Consider the following 18,311-nt stretch of genomic DNA (forward strand, 5'->3'; position numbering starts at 1 on the left):
ATTGATCCTCAGAGCTCTGGTCAACTGTTTTGAGAAACAAAAAAGTTGCACAAAACACATATAAAAATACATTATAAAGAACAGTTACACCCATTATAACACTGTATAATAACACAAATACATATGTACACACATATAGAGATATATATTTAAGTGCATCGGAGCCCTTTGAAGTTAAGTACATGAAAAAGCATATTTATGCTATAGTCCTATTTAATAAGTGTTATACTGTGTATTTACTGTAAATATGTATACTGTATATACATACAGTAAACTCTCAGTTAACCGGAACTCAAGCAACCGTCACTCTCAAGCAACCAGAAAAAAATTGAAGATTCTGTACATTAAAATTAAAACTTAACTTTGCTCCGCAGCTTCCTTTTTCTATAGTGGGCTCTCGAAGGAGAAATCACGCCCTTTCATGCCCCCAGGCCCTACATAACTGCTCTAGTTGTGAGCACAAGGCAGTCTGAGAATTAGACATCACGCTGCCACTGGGTGCCTGGGACTGAGTGGAGGTGGCATGAATATTAATTAATAATCTGCTTTTATTTACTGTATTTAAATATTAATATCAAGTAAATACAGCGTTTATAGTGTAGTATGGGTTATAGAACCTAGTTAGGCCTATTTTTAATAGTAGTTCTCAAGCAACCAGAAACTACACTTATCTGGAATCTACCAATCCCCATAGGTGCTGGTTAACCGGGAGTTTCATATTTTCATGTCGGGTTAGCATACTTGAGAATACGCAAGCGGGTTTGCACGCGAGTAGGGTGTTTTTCCCCCACTTTTTTTGCTCTAAAAGTATTACTGAAGGAAGGTAGAGTGTTGACCAATAACTAATATATTATAAAGATTTATAGGCTGCTACAATTACAATAAATGTTGTCCTTTGTTTTATCTATGGGGGAGGGGCTGCAGAAAATATTTCTGTACTCTGGCGCCAAGTACCCTTGGCTCACCCATTTCCTATGTAATTATACATTGGTGATTACTGCCTTGCTCTGCGGAGGGATCAGGTGCATCACTATAAGGATGTTTCCTTCTTTACTGGTCTTGCAGAACTAGTGCATTAGGGTTGACAAGTGGTTATATTATCAGCTGTATAGACATGTGCATCTTAGTGCAGGTTTGGGGACTAGCATTAATTAAAATGCATGTAACTAACTTATGTTTCCAACTGTGTTTTATTTTGGTTTCTAGCTTGTAAAATAGGGCATTGAAACTGTAAAATAGCTATAATTTAGGAAATACACAGTGGGTGGGACATACATGGGTGGGGCTAACAGTGGGTAGGGAATAAGGGGCTCGGATGGCCTCACAGATTTTTCTTGCCCAGGGACCCACAAATGAAAAAGATCTTAATCAACAGTTTGACTTTTAATATTGAGTTCATAGATTTGAATTTCCCCCTCTTTATCAAACAGATCCCCCCAGCAAATGGTCAAGTAGCAGCAATTCAGTCGTTGCCCACAGACTGGATGATTTATGATGAAATGACCCGCGCACATAGAATTGCTAATATCAGATGCTGCACAGTGGTCACTTCTGTTGCTACTGTGATTTTCTCAGGACCAGCAAGACTGCCAAGTAGTGCCTTGCAAGAACCATCATCATTCCGAGGTAAAATATTTTATTTGCAGATGCCAAATTTAGCAAAGAAGGCAGTAGATGACGAGACTATTAAAAAAATAAAATAAAAAATAATAATCATAGGTCTGTTTTGTAGTTGTAGAATCATTGATAAGAGGGTGTTTATTTTCACTTGTTTTCTTAAAAATGCTTGTCCTCTATTACAAGTGGTGTACTAATATTGCAATATCGCAACTACGGTAACTTGTACGCTTATTGCAAGTTGAAAGTTAATGCATACCACCAAGCGCAAAAATTTGTGCTAGTCAGGTTAGCGCAACTGAAGACCTTGCATAAAGGGTTAGAGCTAAAAATAAATGTGCACCAAGCACAACATAAATACATTAATATAAAGTGCAACACTCCTATATACACTATCTAATAAAAAATATTCATATTAGGGATGCACCGAAATGAAAATTCTGGACCGAAACCGATACCGAAAATTCAGGATTCCACTGGCCTAAAACCAAAACAAAACTGAAATTGTTTTTTTCTTTTTTAACTACAGTGTGTGTGTGTAGCTGAGAGAGCTTGTAGGCGGGAAAGCTCCAACAAATTGGCGTTGTCACTTGTACCGTAGGGCGTGATCTGCAGTGAAACTGGAGCTCTATAAGGGAGAGCGTGGTTATAGCCAGACAACAATACGAGGTGGACATGTGTTTTGTTTTTGGGTGTAGTTATCAGTGCGATGAGCGTGGCTGTACCTGATCGTCTCTCATTGTATCTCCGCCTGGTTCGGGTGTCACACTGACCCGTCAGATTATATGTCCGGAGCTCCAAATGGAGTCTGCCAGTCACCTATCACCAGTACCACTGGACTTAGCTACGACCTTACATGTAAAGTGGTTATAGAAAGTTACTGTGCTTTTTTGTATACACTGTCTGGTGGGTGCTAATTTGTACCAACTGTGTGCAAGCTTGGGGCTTATGCATATATAGAGTGCACGCATATTTGCCTCAGGCGAATAGAATGTCTACGCATAAGAGGCTGATGTATGAGCACTGTATATAAGGCTTAAAGATATTCACTGTGTGTGCTTAGGGCTGTGTCTGATAATATCAAGTGTTTATAAACATGTTACTTATCCTCCTTTGAATACTGTATTCACTATTCAGAACTTTGGTTTCCTTCTCTGCTGGCTTCAAATATCATCATGTAATGGTACTTATGTGTGTGCTCTGTGTACCATGCCAGGGCTGTGCTGCTCACCTTATGCTAAGGATAGACATGTAACTCAATAGAACAGGGAAGGGCTGTACTTTTTTTAGCCATTTTGGTCCTCTTTGGGCCGAAATTGGCATTGCACATTTTCGGCGGCCCAAATTTTGGTGCATCGCTAGTATTATTCTTTATTTAGTTCTGTGTAACAGAATCAGATTTAACCGTTTTTGTTTTGTTACCAATTATCAAAATAAAGTATAGTCCTAGAAAACTATTATTATATGCAAAACAGTAAAGTCAAGTAATGAACTCAAACAGCAGCTCTAGGCTGGCATCAAATTTGAAATATGCTACACAATAATTTTACCGAAAATAAAAAGGAAAAAAAAAACGAAACAAAAAATGCCATTTTCGGCCGAAACTTTCTGTGGCCGAAATTTCGGTGCATCCCTAATTCATATAAATATAATTTTTTTTTGTAAGGGTTAAAAGGTATATGGTATATGTAAAGGTGTTTGAATGGAAAGTGCTATATTGTGTGTTTGTCTGTATGTGTGTGTGTGTGTGTATATATATATATATTGGAAGGACATAGGCATGACATTGAGGTGTGCAGCTTTAAAATTATACACTCTATGGCCAAACGTATGTGGATAAATGACCATCACACCTGGCTTGCAATCATTGTTCCAGTTCATTCCAAAGTTGATCAGTTGGATTGAGGTCAAGGCTCCGTGCAGACCACTCAAGTTCCTCCACACCAGAATTTTAACTCCAGGTCTTCATGGACCTTGCTTTGTGTGCAGTGGCACAATCATGCTGGAACAGGAAAGAGCCTTCCCCAAACTGTTGCCACAAAGTTTGTAGCACCCAATTGTCTAAAATCTGTTTGTAACCTGTAGCATTGAGATAAACCTTCACTGGAACTAAGGGGCCTAACTCAAAGCCTGAAAAACAGCCCAATATGTCTTCTACCAAACTTTATAGTAGGCACTATGCATTCCAGTAGGTAGCATTCTCCTGGCATCCACCACACCCAAACACTCCAAAGTACACATTATCACTGATCCAGAGTGCTTTACACAACTCCAGGCAACGCTTTGCATTTCACATGTTGATTTGAGGCTTGTATTTCAGCAGCTTGTTGCTTTCTCCTGCAGTTTGGAACTCTGTAGAAATAGATTCAACAGATGATAGCCATTTTATGCCCTTAGAGTTTTATTTGGTCTGCCACTTTGCGGATAAGCTGTTGTTTTTCCTTGATGCTTCCACTTCACAGCAATAGCACTTACAAATGACCACAGCATAGCTAGTAGAACAAAGGGAATATCCTATGACAGTGCCACTTTTAAGTAATTGAGCTCTTAACTATGACCAATGGTGCTGCCAATGTTTGTCTATATAGATTTCATTGCTATGTGCTGGGTTTTTTGCACCTGTTAGCAATGGGTGTGGCTGAAACACCTGAACTAATTAGTAGGGGTGTCCACATACTTTAATATAATAAAACATATAAACTATTTTTCTCCAACATAGGTGTGTCCGGTCCACGGCGTCATCCTTACTTGTGGGATATTCTCCTCCCCAACAGGAAATGGCAAAGAGCCCAGCAAAGCTGGTCACATGATCCCTCCTAGGCTCCGCCTACCCCAGTCATTCTCTTTGCCGTTGTACAGGCAACATCTCCACGGAGATGGCTTAGAGTTTTTTAGTGTTTAACTGTAGTTTTTATTATTCAATCAAGAGTTTGTTATTTTGAAATAGTGCTGGTATGTACTATTTACTCAGAAACAGAAAAGAGATGAAGATTTCTGTTTGTATGAGGAAAATGATTTTAGCAACCGTCACTAAAATCCATGGCTGTTCCACACAGGACTGTTGAGAGCAATTAACTTCAGTTGGGGGAACAGTATGCAGTCTCTTGCTGCTTGAGGTATGACACATTCTAACAAGACGATGTAATGCTGGAAGCTGTCATTTTCCCTATGGGATCCGGTAAGCCATGTTTATTACGATCGTAAATAAGGGCTTCACAAGGGCTTATTAAGACTGTAGACTTTTTTTGGGCTAAATCGATTCATTATTAACACATATTTAGCCTTGAGGAATCATTTTATCTGGGTATTTTGATATAATAATATCGGCAGGCACTGTATTAGACACCTTATACCTTAGGGGCTTTCCCAAAGCATAAGCAGAGCCTCATTTTCGCGCCGGTGTGGCGCACTTGTTTTTGAGAGGCATGGCATGCAGTCGCATGTGAGAGGAGCTCTGACACTTAGAAAAGACTTTCTGAAGGCGTCATTTGGTATCGTATTCCCCTTTGGGCTTGGTTGGGTCTCAGCAAAGCAGATACCAGGGACTGTAAAGGGGTTAAAGTTTAAAACGGCTCCGGTTCCGTTATTTTAAGGGTTAAAGCTTCCAAATTTGGTGTGCAATACTTTTAAGGCTTTAAGACACTGTGGTGAAAATTTGGTGAATTTTGCACAATTCCTTCATGTTTTTTCGCAATTGCAGTAATAAAGTGTGTTCAGTTTAAAATTTAAAGTGACAGTAACGGTTTTATTTTAAAACGTTTTTTGTACTTTGTTATCAAGTTTATGCCTGTTTAACATGTCTGAACTACCAGATAGACTGTGTTCTGAATGTGGGGAAGCCAGAATTCCTATTCATTTAAATAAATGTGATTTATGTGATAATGACAATGATGCCCAAGATGATTCCTCAAGTGAGGGGAGTAAGCATGGTACTGCATCATTCCCTCCTTCGTCTACACGAGTCTTGCCCACTCAGGAGGCCCCTAGTACATCTAGCGCGCCAATACTCCTTACTATGCAACAATTAACGGCTGTAATGGATAATTCTGTCAAAAACATTTTAGCCCAAATGAACACTTGTCAGCGTAAGCGCGGCTGCTCTGTTTTAGATACTGAAGAGCATGGCAACGCTGATACTAATATCTCTGAAGGGCCCCTAACCCAGTCTGATGGGGCCAGGGAAGTTTTGTCTGAGGGAGAAATTACTGATTCAGGGAACATTTCTCAACAGGCTGAACCTGATGTGATTGCATTTAAATTTAAGTTGGAACATCTCCGCATTCTGCTTAAGGAGGTATTATCCACTCTGGATGATTGTGACAAGTTGGTCATCCCAGAGAAACTATGTAAAATGGACAAGTTCCTAGAGGTGCCGGGGCTCCCAGAAGCTTTTCCTATACCCAAGCGGGGTGGCGGACATTGTTAATAAAGAATGGGAAAGGCCCGGTATTCCTTTCGTCCCTCCCCCCATATTTAAAAAATTGTTTCCTTTGGTCGACCCTAGAAAGGACTTATGGCAGACAGTCCCCAAGGTCGAGGGGGCGGTTTCCACTTTAAACAAACGCACCACTATACCCATAGAGGATAGTTGTGCTTTCAAAGATCCTATGGATAAAAAATTAGAAGGTTTGCTTAAAAAGATGTTTGTTCAGCAGGGTTACCTTCTACAACCAATTGCATGCATTGTCCCTGTCGCTACAGCCGCATGTTTCTGGTTCGATGAGCTGATAAAGGCGGTCGATAGTGATTCTCCTCCTTATGAGGAGATTATGGACAGAATCAATGCTCTCAAATTGGCTAATTCTTTCACCCTAGACGCCACTTTGCAATTGGCTAGGTTAGCGGCTAAGAATTCTGGGTTTGCTATTGTGGCGCGCAGAGCGCTTTGGTTGAAATCTTGGTCGGCTGATGCGTCTTCCAAGAACAAGCTACTTAACATTCCTTTCAAGGGGAAAACGCTGTTTGGCCCTGACTTGAAAGAGATTATCTCTGATATCACTGGGGGTAAGGGCCACGCCCTTCCTCAGGATCGGCCTTTCAAGGCAAAAAATAAACCTACTTTTCGTCCCTTTCGTAGAAACGGACCAGCCCGAGGTGCTACGTCCTCTAAGCAAGAGGGTAATACTTCTCAAGCCAAGCCAGCTTGGAGACCAATGCAAGGCTGGAACAAGGGAAAGCAGGCCAAGAAACCTGCCACTGCTACCAAGACTGCATGAAAAGTTGGCCCCCGATCCGGGACCGGATCTGGTGGGGGGCAGACTCTCTCTCTTCGCTCAGGCTTGGGCAAGAGATATTCTGGATCCTTGGGCGCTAGAAATAGTCTCCCAAGGTTATCTTCTGGAATTCAAGGGACTTCCCCCAAGGGGGAGGTTCCACAGGTCTCAGTTGTCTTTAGACCACATAAAAAGACAGGCATTCTTACATTGTGTAGAAGACCTGTTAAAAATGGGAGTGATTCATCCTGTTCCATTAAGAGAACAAGGGATGGGGTTCTACTCCAATCTGTTCATAGTTCCCAAAAAAGAGGGAACGTTCAGACCAATCTTAGATCTCAAGATCTTAAACAAGTTTCTCAAGGTTCCATCGTTCAAGATGGAAACCATTCGAACTATTCTTCCTTCCATCCAGGAAGGTCAATTCATGACCACGGTGGATTTAAAGGATGCGTATCTACATATTCCTATCCACAAGGAACATCATCGGTTCCTGAGGTTCGCATTCCTGGACAAGCATTACCAGTTCGTGGCGCTTCCTTTCGGATTAGCCACTGCTCCAAGGATTTTCACAAAGGTACTAGGGTCCCTTCTAGCTGTGCTAAGACCAAGGGGCATTGCTGTAGTACCTTACTTGGACGACATTCTGATTCAAGCGTCGTCCCTTCCTCAAGCAAAGGCTCACACGGACATCGTCCTGGCCTTTCTCAGATCTCACGGATGGAAAGTGAACGTGGAAAAGAGTTCTCTATCTCCGTCAACAAGGGTTCCCTTCTTGGGAACAATAATAGACTCCTTAGAAATGAGGATATTTCTGACAGAGGCCAGAAAAACAAAGCTTCTAGACTCTTGTCGGATACTTCATTCCGTTCCTCTTCCTTCCATAGCTCAGTGCATGGAAGTGATCGGGTTGATGGTAGCGGCAATGGACATAGTTCCTTTTGCGCGCATTCATCTAAGACCATTACAACTGTGCATGCTCAGTCAGTGGAATGGGGATTATACAGACTTGTCTCCGAAGATACAAGTAAATCAGAGGACCAGAGACTCACTCCGTTGGTGGCTGTCCCTGGACAACCTGTCACAAGGGATGACATTCCGCAGACCAGAGTGGGTCATTGTCACGACCGACGCCAGTCTGATGGGCTGGGGCGCGGTCTGGGGAGCCCTGAAAGCTCAGGGTCTTTGGTCTCGGGAAGAATCTCTTCTACCGATAAATATTCTGGAACTGAGAGCGATATTCAATACTCTCAAGGCTTGGCCTCAGCTAGCGAGGGCCAAGTTCATACGGTTTCAATCAGACAACATGACAACTGTTGCGTACATCAACCATCAGGGGGGAACAAGGAGTTCTCTAGCGATGGAAGAAGTGACCAAAATCATTCTATGGGCGGAGTCTCACTCCTGCCACCTGTCCGCTATCCACATCCCAGGAGTGGAAAATTGGGAAGCGGATTTTCTGAGTCGTCAGACATTGCATCCGGGGGAGTGGGAACTCCATCCGGAAATCTTTGCCCAAGTCACTCAGCTGTGGGGCATTCCAGACATGGATCTGATGGCCTCTCGTCAGAACTTCAAAGTTCCTTGCTACGGGTCCAGATCCAGGGATCCCAAGGCGGCTCTAGTGGATGCACTAGTAGCACCTTGGACCTTCAAACTAGCTTATGTGTTCCCGCCGTTTCCTCTCATCCCCAGGCTGGTAGCCAGGATCAATCAGGAGAGGGCGTCGGTGATCTTGATAGCTCCTGCGTGGCCACGCAGGACTTGGTATGCAGATCTGGTGAATATGTCATCGGCTCCACCTTGGAAGCTACCTTTGAGACGAGACCTTCTTGTTCAGGGTCCGTTCGAACATCCGAACCTGGTTTCACTCCAGCTGACTGCTTGGAGATTGAACGCTTGATCTTATCGAAGCGAGGGTTCTCAGATTCTGTTATCGATACTCTTGTTCAGGCCAGAAAGCCTGTAACTAGAAAAATTTACCACAAAATTTGGAAAAAATATATCTGTTGGTGTGAATCTAAAGGATTCCCTTGGGACAAGGTTAAGATTCCTAAGATTCTATCCTTCCTTCAAGAAGGATTGGAAAAAGGATTATCTGCAAGTTCCCTGAAGGGACAGATTTCTGCCTTGTCTGTGTTACTTCACAAAAAGCTGGCAGCTGTGCCAGATGTTCAAGCCTTTGTTCAGGCTCTGGTTAGAATTAAGCCTGTTTACAAACCTTTGACTCCTCCTTGGAGTCTCAATTTAGTTCTTTCAGTTCTTCAGGGGGTTCCGTTTGAACCCTTACATTCCGTTGATATTAAGTTATTATCTTGGAAAGTTTTGTTTTTAGTTGCAATCTCTTCTGCTAGAAGAGTTTCAGAATTATCTGCTCTGCAGTGTTCTCCTCCTTATCTGGTGTTCCATGCAGATAAGGTGGTTTTACGTACTAAGCCTGGTTTTCTTCCGAAAGTTGTTTCTAACAAAAACATTAACCAGGAGATTATCGTACCTTCTCTGTGTCCGAAACCAGTTTCAAAGAAGGAACGTTTGTTGCACAATTTGGATGTTGTTCGCGCTCTAAAATTCTATTTAGATGCTACAAAGGATTTTAGACAAACATCTTCCTTGTTTGTTGTTTATTCTGGTAAAAGGAGAGGTCAAAAAGCAACTTCTACCTCTCTCTCTTTTTGGATTAAAAGCATCATCAGATTGGCTTACGAGACTGCCGGACGGCAGCCTCCCGAAAGAATCACAGCTCATTCCACTAGGGCTGTGGCTTCCACATGGGCCTTCAAGAACGAGGCTTCTGTTGATCAGATATGTAGGGCAGCGACTTGGTCTTCACTGCACACTTTTACAAAATTTTACAAGTTTGATACTTTTGCTTCTTCTGAGGCTATTTTTGGGAGAAAGGTTTTGCAAGCCGTGGTGCCTTCCATTTAGGTGACCTGATTTGCTCCCTCCCTTCATCCGTGTCCTAAAGCTTTGGTATTGGTTCCCACAAGTAAGGATGACGCCGTGGACCGGACACACCTATGTTGGAGAAAACAGAATTTATGTTTACCTGATAAATTACTTTCTCCAACGGTGTGTCCGGTCCACGGCCCGCCCTGGTTTTTTTAATCAGGTCTGATAATTTATTTTCTTTAACTACAGTCACCACGGTATCATATGGTTTCTCCTAGGCAAATATTCCTCCTTAACGTCGGTCGAATGACTGGGGTAGGCGGAGCCTAGGAGGGATCATGTGACCAGCTTTGCTGGGCTCTTTGCCATTTCCTGTTGGGGAGGAGAATATCCCACAAGTAAGGATGACGCCGTGGACCGGACACACCGTTGGAGAAAGTAATTTATCAGGTAAACATAAATTCTGTTTTCAAACTTAAAAAATAAAATAAAAAGAATAAAAATGTGTTGTATAAGCTTAGTTCATAGGATAGTATGAACTAGTGTGATAGTATTTGCTTGTCCCAGGTATTCTTGAAGAACCCCACTGTTTGATGGTTATTCCATGAGTCAACTACCCTTTGTGTGAAGAAGCACTTTTGCAAATTATTTCTGAACCTGCTACCCTTACACTTGAGATCATGACCCCTTGATCTGATGTTGCTCTTTTTGTGAAAAATTCTTGCAGCCTCAAACCTATTATACTCCTTAATGCCAGTTACAGATTAGTGATAGTAGTAGTAAATGCCAGTTCCCTTTGCTTTTATTTGTTACTACTTTTATCGTGTTATTGCAGCATACACTCCATTTAACCTCCAAGGTATGCGTAAACAGTTTAGTAGGACTCTAGCGAACACATAAAAAAAATAATTATTTCCTAAGATATGGTGAGTCCACAGCGTCCTCAATTACTGTTGGGAATATCACTCCTGGCCAGCAGGAGGAGGCAAAGTGCACCACAGCCAAGCTGTTAAGTATCACTCTTCTTCCCACAAACCCCAGTCATTCTCTTTGCCTTCGGTGCAAGGAGGAGGTGAAGTTTTTGTGTCTGAAGAAGATTGGATTTATTTCACTTCAATCAAGATTTTATTATTTTGAAAGCCAGAGTAGGTTTACACTCATCTTTCCTCTCAAGATTGGGTCTAGTCGTACTCAACTTTAGTCTCTTCAGTAGGGCAGTGGTGGCTTTCAAGCAGTTAGGAACTTGTGGGGTGGGCCTCACTGTGTTTCCCTTACATGTTGCTGCCCCTGTATAGAATGCCAGAGTAGGTTTACCCTGTTCTTTCTTTTTTTCCCCAGGTCCCTGTGAGGAGTGGCTTCCTTTTATACCGAATAAGCTGTCCTCCTGCTGGACAGCTAGAGGTGCAGGTAAGTGGCATTTTTTATCTTCTGGGAGGAGTCACTGGCACTGAAGGGTTAAATCTAAGCTGCACATATCTTGGGACTTCAATCCTGAGTTCAGGAGTTTTTAAGGCAGTGTACAGGCACTTGGGCGGTGACAATAGAGAGGGAAATAAAATCCTTGGAAGGGTTTATTTTTCCTTTGGTGGTTCAGGGGTTAATTATCTAGTGTTTGTGCACTTTTTATAGACGTTCCGTTGCGAAGGTCAGACCGTGTTGACAGGACTGTTGCTCGCTTTTGGCTGCCTTGTTCCGCCCCAGTTACTTAAAAGAGAAGCATTCTTGTTACTGGGAGGCGGATCTAAATTGAGAGGCATTTTTTTTCGTCTAGGAACGCGCTCTTTCATAGTCAGTGGCGCAGTTTCTAAGCTGATCACGTGTAGAGTGATTTCCTGTTCAGAGGATACCGGAGCGGTTGCGATTCAGCAGAGACATCTATTGTGGCATCGTAGTTGTGGCTCTGTTGTTCAAGAGGGGGCAGGTAGGCGTCTCAGCTATACGCTGAGGTGTAGAGGTCTTGGATTGGCTACTGTCTCATTACTTCTCCCTATTGTTTATTACCCACTCTAATTAAAATTTTTAGCTGGCCGGTACCTTATTGGGTTCTTGGTGAGGACACAGATTGTCATTTGGGAGCTGATAATTTCTTAAAGGGACAGTGCAGGTTTAAATCTTTTTGGCATTAAAATATTTTTATTACAATTATGGACCAGGAACTTGCTCCTTTACTTCAGTGCAAGCTGTGCCTTGATAACCAAGTTGAATCTCCCTTGCCTTTTTGTTTATCATGCATTGAGAGGACTCTCTTACATAAAGATAGACTTTTGCTTCTGAGCCACCATTCTCTCAGGTTGATGCTGTTCAGGCAATGCCACAGCTTTCTCCTCAAACGTCCCAAGCCTTAACCGTGTCACATGCAGTGCCCTGCTGTTCCTCTCAATCTTCTGGAGGAGTCTATTTGCAAGCAGAAATTGCTGCCCAGGTATCTTCTGCGGTATCTGCAGCATTAGCTGCCATTCCCGTGCTACAGGGAAGACGCAAGAGGAAATTTAGAGATTCAGATAGTAAGGTTTCTGATCCAGTTCCGGCTAACCAAGTTGCTCTTTCTCATAAGTCTGAGGAGGAGAATACGTCGGTAGCCTCTGAGGGTGAAATCTCAGATTCAGACAGTGTAGTTCCTTCATCTAAATCTGAAGGATACCACTTCAGCATCAAAGTGAATATAAAGTTTCATCAAGTAGTGACCGGTTTTTAAAAATACTATTAAAAACAGGGGATTTTTCATTGATGAAACTTTGCATTGCACCATATTTGTAGAAATACTTACCTCTTCGTCTTGAAAGCCGGATCACTGATGATGTCGCTTCCCCTGCCCATCGCAAGCCTCTTCCTACGTTAGAAATGACGATTCCGGCCTTCCTCCAATCACGGCATTGCTTCCCCCGGGATGCAGGAATCTTCATTGCTGACGTAGGAAGAGGCTTGCGACGGGCTGGTCAGCGGCTGGAGCGGCTTTCAAGTCGAAGAGGTAAGTATTTCTACAAATATGGTGCAATGTAAAGTTTCATCAATGAAAGTGCCCCTGTTTTTAATAGTATTTTTAAAAACCGGGCACTACTCGAGGAAACTTTACATTCACCTCCGTGTTTTGTTAAAGGAGGTTTTGGCATTAAGGAGTCATGGCAAACGGTGCCCAAAGGGGAAGGGATGATTTCTACTCTGGCTAAGAGAACTACTATTCCTATTGAGGATAGCTGCTCTTTTAAGCGTCCAATGGACAAAAAAATTGGAGACTTATTTGAAAAAGATGTATGTTTATCAAGGTCTCCAATGGCAACCTGCAGTGTGTATTGCTACTGTGACAAGTGCGGCAGCCTATTGGTTCGACGCATTGTCTGAGTCTCTTCAGGTAGAGACTCCCTTGGAGGAGATCCAAGACAGGATTAAGGCTCTTAACTTAGCCAATTCCTTTATTACTGACGCTTCATTGCAGGTTATTAAGTTGGGAGCTAAAATATCTGGGTTTGCTGTATCAGCGCGCAGAGCATTATGGCTGAAATCTTGGTCAGTGGATGTTTTATCTAAGTCCAAGCTTTTAGCGATTCCTTACAAGGGTAAGACCTTGTTCGGACCTGGTCTAGCAGATATTTCCGATATCACGGGTGGTAAAGGGTCTTTTCTGCCTCAAGATAAGAAGAATAGGCCGAAAAGACGTCAGAGTAATTTTCGTTCCTTTCGTACCTTCAGAGGTAAGCCTTCCCCTTCCTCTTCCAAGCAGGAACAGTCCAAGCCTTCTTGGAAACCCAATCAGTCTTGGGACAAGGGGAAGCATTTTATAGAAACCCGCAGCTGACTCTAAATCAACCATGAAGGCTTTTCCCCCCGGTCCGGGAGCGTATAAAGTGGGGGCAGACTTTCTCAATTTTCCCAAGCATGGGTACGGGATGTGCCAGATCTCTCTGCCGTGGACATAGTATTTCAGGGTTACAAGTTGGAATTCAAAACTTTTCCTCCCAGGGGCAGGTTCCACCTCTCAAGATTATCTGAAGACCAGATAAAAAGAGAGGCGTTCTTGAAATGTGTACAGGATCTTTCCTACCTGGGAGTGAAAGTTCCAGTCCCAGTACAGGAACAGGGTCTAGGTTTCTATTCCAATCTGTTCATGGTTCCCAAAAAAGAGGGAACTTTCCGACCTATTCTAGACCTGAAGTTTCTAAACAAGTTTCTCAGAGTACCGTCCTTCAAGATGGAGACTATCCGTTCCATTATTCCTTTAGTGCAAGAGGGTCAGTTCATGACGACCATAGACATGAAGGATGCGCACCTTCCTATTCCCATTCACAGGGATCATAACAAATTTCTGAGATTTGCCTTTCTGGACACACACACTTTTAGTTTGTGGCTCTTCCATTTGGCCTTGTCACAGCTCCCAGAATTATCTAAAAGGTTCTGGGGGCTCTTTTGGCAGTGATGCGGTCTCGAAGAATTGCAGTGGCGCCCTATCTGGATGACATTCTGGTTCAGGCCCCATCTTTTCAACAAGCGAAATCTCATACAGAGATCTTGTCTTTACTACATTCCCACAGATGGAAGGTGAACCTGGAAAAGAGTTCCCTTGTTCCAGCTACAAGGGTAGTTTTCTTAGGGACCATAATAGATTCCCTATCAATGAAAATATTTCTGACAGAGATCAGAAAAGCCAACATTCTTGCCTCTCTCTACTGTCTACTGTTCAACCTTCAGTGGCTCAATGTATGGAGGTAATTGGTTTGATGGTTGCTTCCATGGACATCATTCCCTTTGCTCAATTCCATTTGAGAGCTCTGCAGTTATGAATGCTCAGTCAATGGAATGGGGACCATGCGGATCTGTCTCAGAGGATAGATCTAGATCAGTCGACAAGAGACACTCTCCTGTGGTGGCTTTCTCAAGAACATCTGTCTCAGGGTACATGCTTTCGGAGACCTTCCTGGATGATTGTAACCACGGACGCCAGCCTGCTGGGTTGCGGAGCAGTCTGGGACACGTTAAAGGCGCAGGGACTTTGGACTCGGGAGGAGTCCGCTCTCAACTCCAAGATGTTTATGGGGAGAGCAATTTTCAATGCTTTTGGTGGCTTGGCCTCATCTGTCCTTAGCCCGGTTTATCAGGTTCCAGTCAGACAACATAACCTCAGTGGCTTACATCAACCACCAGGGAGGAACTCGGAGTTCCTTAGCCATGAAGGAGGTGGCTCGGATTGTTCAGTGGGTGGAAGCTCACAATTGCTGTCTATCTGCCATCCACATTCCAGGAGTGGACAACTGGGAAGCGGATTTCCTGAGCAGGCAGACTTTTTATCCCGGAGAGTGGGAACTTCATCCGAAGGTGTTCTCCAGCTTAACCCTAAAATGGTGTGTGCCGGAGCTTCCAAGGCATGGTTCAAGGTCAAGGGATCCACAGGCCGTTCTGATAGATGCTCTGGCGGTCCCTTGGGATTTCAGGCTGGCATACCTGTTTCCTCTGTTTGCTCTCCTTCCACAAGTCGTTGCTCGTATCAAGCAGGAGAGAGAATCAATAATTCTAATAGCCCCTACGTGGCCTCGCAAGATCTGGTGTGGAGATGTCGTCTCAACCACCTTGGAGACTGCCTCTGAGGAAGGATCTTCTACTTCAGGGTCCCTTCCTTCATCCAAATCTCGTTTCTCTGAATCTGACTGCTTGGAGATTAAACGCTTAGTTCTGTCTAAGCATGAGTCGGTCATTGAGACCATGATTCAGGCTCGCAAGCCTGTTACTAGAAGGATTTACCATAAGATATGGGGTAAATATCTTTATTGGTGTGAATCCAAGGGCTACTCTTGGAGCAGGGTCAGGATTCCTAGGATTTTGTCTTTTCTCCAGGAAGGTCTGTAGAAGGGTATGTCTGTCAGTACTCTGAAGGGTCAGATTTCTGCATGATCTATTTTGTTACACAAGCGTCTGGCGGATGTGCTAGATGTTCAATCGTTTTGTTAGGCCCTGGTCAGAATCAGGCCTGTGTTTAAACCTGTTGCTCCTCCTTGGAGCCTTAATCTTGTTCTTAAAGTTTTGCAGCAGGCTCTGTTTGAGCCAATGCATTCCATAGATATTACGTTGTTCTCTTGGATGGTTTTGTTTCTTATTGCTATCTCTTCTGCTCGGAGACTCTCGGAACTTTCAGATTTGCAGTGGGATTCACCTTATCTTATCTTTCATGCCGATAAGGCAGTTCTGTGTACTAAGTTTGGTTTCCTTCCTAAGGTTGTTTCGGATAGAAATATTAATCAGGAAATTGCTTTTCCTTCTCTATGTCCTAATCCTTGTTCTCATAAGGAACGTTTGTTGCACAACTTGGATGTTGTGAATGCTCTTAAAATCTATTTGCAGGTGACTAAGGATTTTGGCCAGTCTTCTGCCTTGCTTGTTTGTTTTTCTGGGAAACGTAAAGGTCAGAAACCTACTTCTACTTCTTTCTCTCTGGTTGAGAAGTATAATTCGGTTGGCTTATAAGACTGCTGGACAGCAGCCTCCTGAAAGAATTACAGCTCATTCTATGAGGGCTGTCTCCTCTTCTTGGGATTTCAAAAATGAAGCTTCTGTGGAACAGATTTGCAAGGCTGCAACTTGGTCTTCCTTACATACTTTTTCATACTTTTGCCTCAACTGAGGCTTCTTTTGGGAGAAAGGTTCTTCAAGCAGTGGTGCCTTCTGTTTAGGTCAACCCGTCTTGTCCCTCCCTAGTCCTCTGAGTCCTCTAGCTTGGGTATTGGTTCCCAACAGTAATTAACGACGCTGTGGACTTACCATATCTTAGGAAAAAAAACAAAATGTATGCTTACCTGATACATTTCCTTCTTTCCGGATATGGCTCCACGGAGTCCACGGCCCCGCCCTTTATTTTAGACAGTTATTTTTTTACTAAACCTCAGGCACCTCTAAACCTTGTGTTACTCCTTTTTTTCTCCATTTGCCTTCGGTCGATTGACTGCGGTTTGTGGGAAGAGGAGTGATACTTAACAGCTTGGCTGTGGTGCTCTTTGCCTCTTCCTGCTGGCCAGGAGTGATATTCCCAACAGTAATTGAGGATGCCGTGGACTCACTATTAGTGATGTCGCGAACCTAAAATTTTCGGTTCGCGAACGGCGGACTCGAACTTCCGGTATTGTTCGCGAATGCGCGAACCGCCATTGAATTCAATAGGCAGGCGAACTTTAACCTCTTAAGGACATATGACGGAATTTTTCCGTCATAAAACAATTGAGCAAACAGAAAGCTGTGTCCTTAAAGGGTTAAAACCTACAAGGACTCTTTCTGGCCACAATAGTGATGGAAAAGTTGTTTCAAGGGTACTAACACCTGGACTGTTGCATGCTGGAGGGGGATCCCTGGCAAAACTCCCATGGAAAATTACATAGTTGATGCAGAGTCTGCTTTTAAGCCATAATGGGTCTAAATCAACTAACATTCCCAAAGTGGCTGTCTCAAAACATCCCGGACAGAAGATAGATTGATAGTGATAGATAGGATAGATAGATATACATAGATTGATAGTTAGATAGAATCGATAGAAGAGAAATAGATAGATTTGTTAGATATATAATTACCCTAATCAATTCTAATAATCAAACATGCGTTCTTGGACCCAACTAGCTTGTGTTAATTAGTACTTTTCTTAGCACTTTAATCCCTGTCCCCCCCCCCTTATCGGGGGAGTTCTATATGGCCTGCCAGATTACCCTGAAAAATTATAATAATAAGACATGTGGTCTGCTACCTATTTTAACGAGGTTGTGTTTTAAGTACTACCATTCTTAGCACTTTAATCTCTGTAACTCCCCCTATTTGGTGAGGTCTATACGGCCTGGATGATTACCCATACAAAATATAATAATAAGACATCTGCTCTTGGTCTGCGACCCATGGTAACTATGTTGTGTTAATTAGTAATGTCCTTCACATTTTAATAGCTGTTACTCATACTCACCCTATCGGTGGAGGTCTATATGGCCTGCATGATTACCCTTACAAAATATAACAACCAAACATATGTTCTGGGACCCATGGTAAGTAGGTTGTGTTAAGTAGTACTGTTCTTTGCATTTTCATACCTGTTACAACACCAAATGGTGGCAGGTCTATCTGGCCTTCATGATTAGCTGCACCCAAACCCAAAAAAAAGCCGAGTGGTCTTAGATTAACACCCATGGCTAACTCGGTTGTTTCAATTAGTACTATTCTTAGCACTTTCATCCCTGTTACGGGCGGTCTACATGGCCATCATGATTAGCCGAACAAAATACTACAATCCAACCTTTGCTCAGTCTTCATAGGCCCTTCATTGTCTGTATTTTGATAGTACAGTTCTTATTTTTATAGCTGATACAACACCGAATGGTGGCAGCTCTATATGGCCTGCATGATTAGCCGCACCCAATACAAAAATAAATCCAAGCCGTCTAGGATTAACACCCATGGCTAACTCTGTTGTTTCAAGTAGTACTATTCTTAGCACTTTCATCTCATCATCCCTGTTACTTCCAGGACTCTCGGTGGTGGTGGTCTACATGGCCATCATGATTAGCCTAACCAAATACTACAATCCAACCTTGGCTCAGTCTTCCTAAGGCCCTTCATTGGCTATATTTTGGT

General features: G+C 43.0%; 1 protein-coding gene across 2 annotated transcripts in view; it reads left to right on the forward strand.

Annotated features, from left to right (window-relative positions):
• YTHDC2 (YTH N6-methyladenosine RNA binding protein C2) overlaps positions 1-18,311 on the forward strand; it is a 256,373-nt gene that overhangs the window by 144,625 nt on the left and 93,437 nt on the right. For both annotated transcript variants that reach the window (XM_053701553.1, XM_053701552.1), the window contains exon 24: positions 1,431-1,626. In XM_053701553.1, coding sequence (XP_053557528.1) covers positions 1,431-1,626 — 196 coding nt within the window. The remainder of the gene's footprint in view (positions 1-1,430; positions 1,627-18,311) is intronic.

This window comes from Bombina bombina, chromosome 2, assembly GCF_027579735.1.
Source record: "Bombina bombina isolate aBomBom1 chromosome 2, aBomBom1.pri, whole genome shotgun sequence".
In the NCBI taxonomy this organism is placed as follows: domain Eukaryota; kingdom Metazoa; phylum Chordata; class Amphibia; order Anura; family Bombinatoridae; genus Bombina; species Bombina bombina.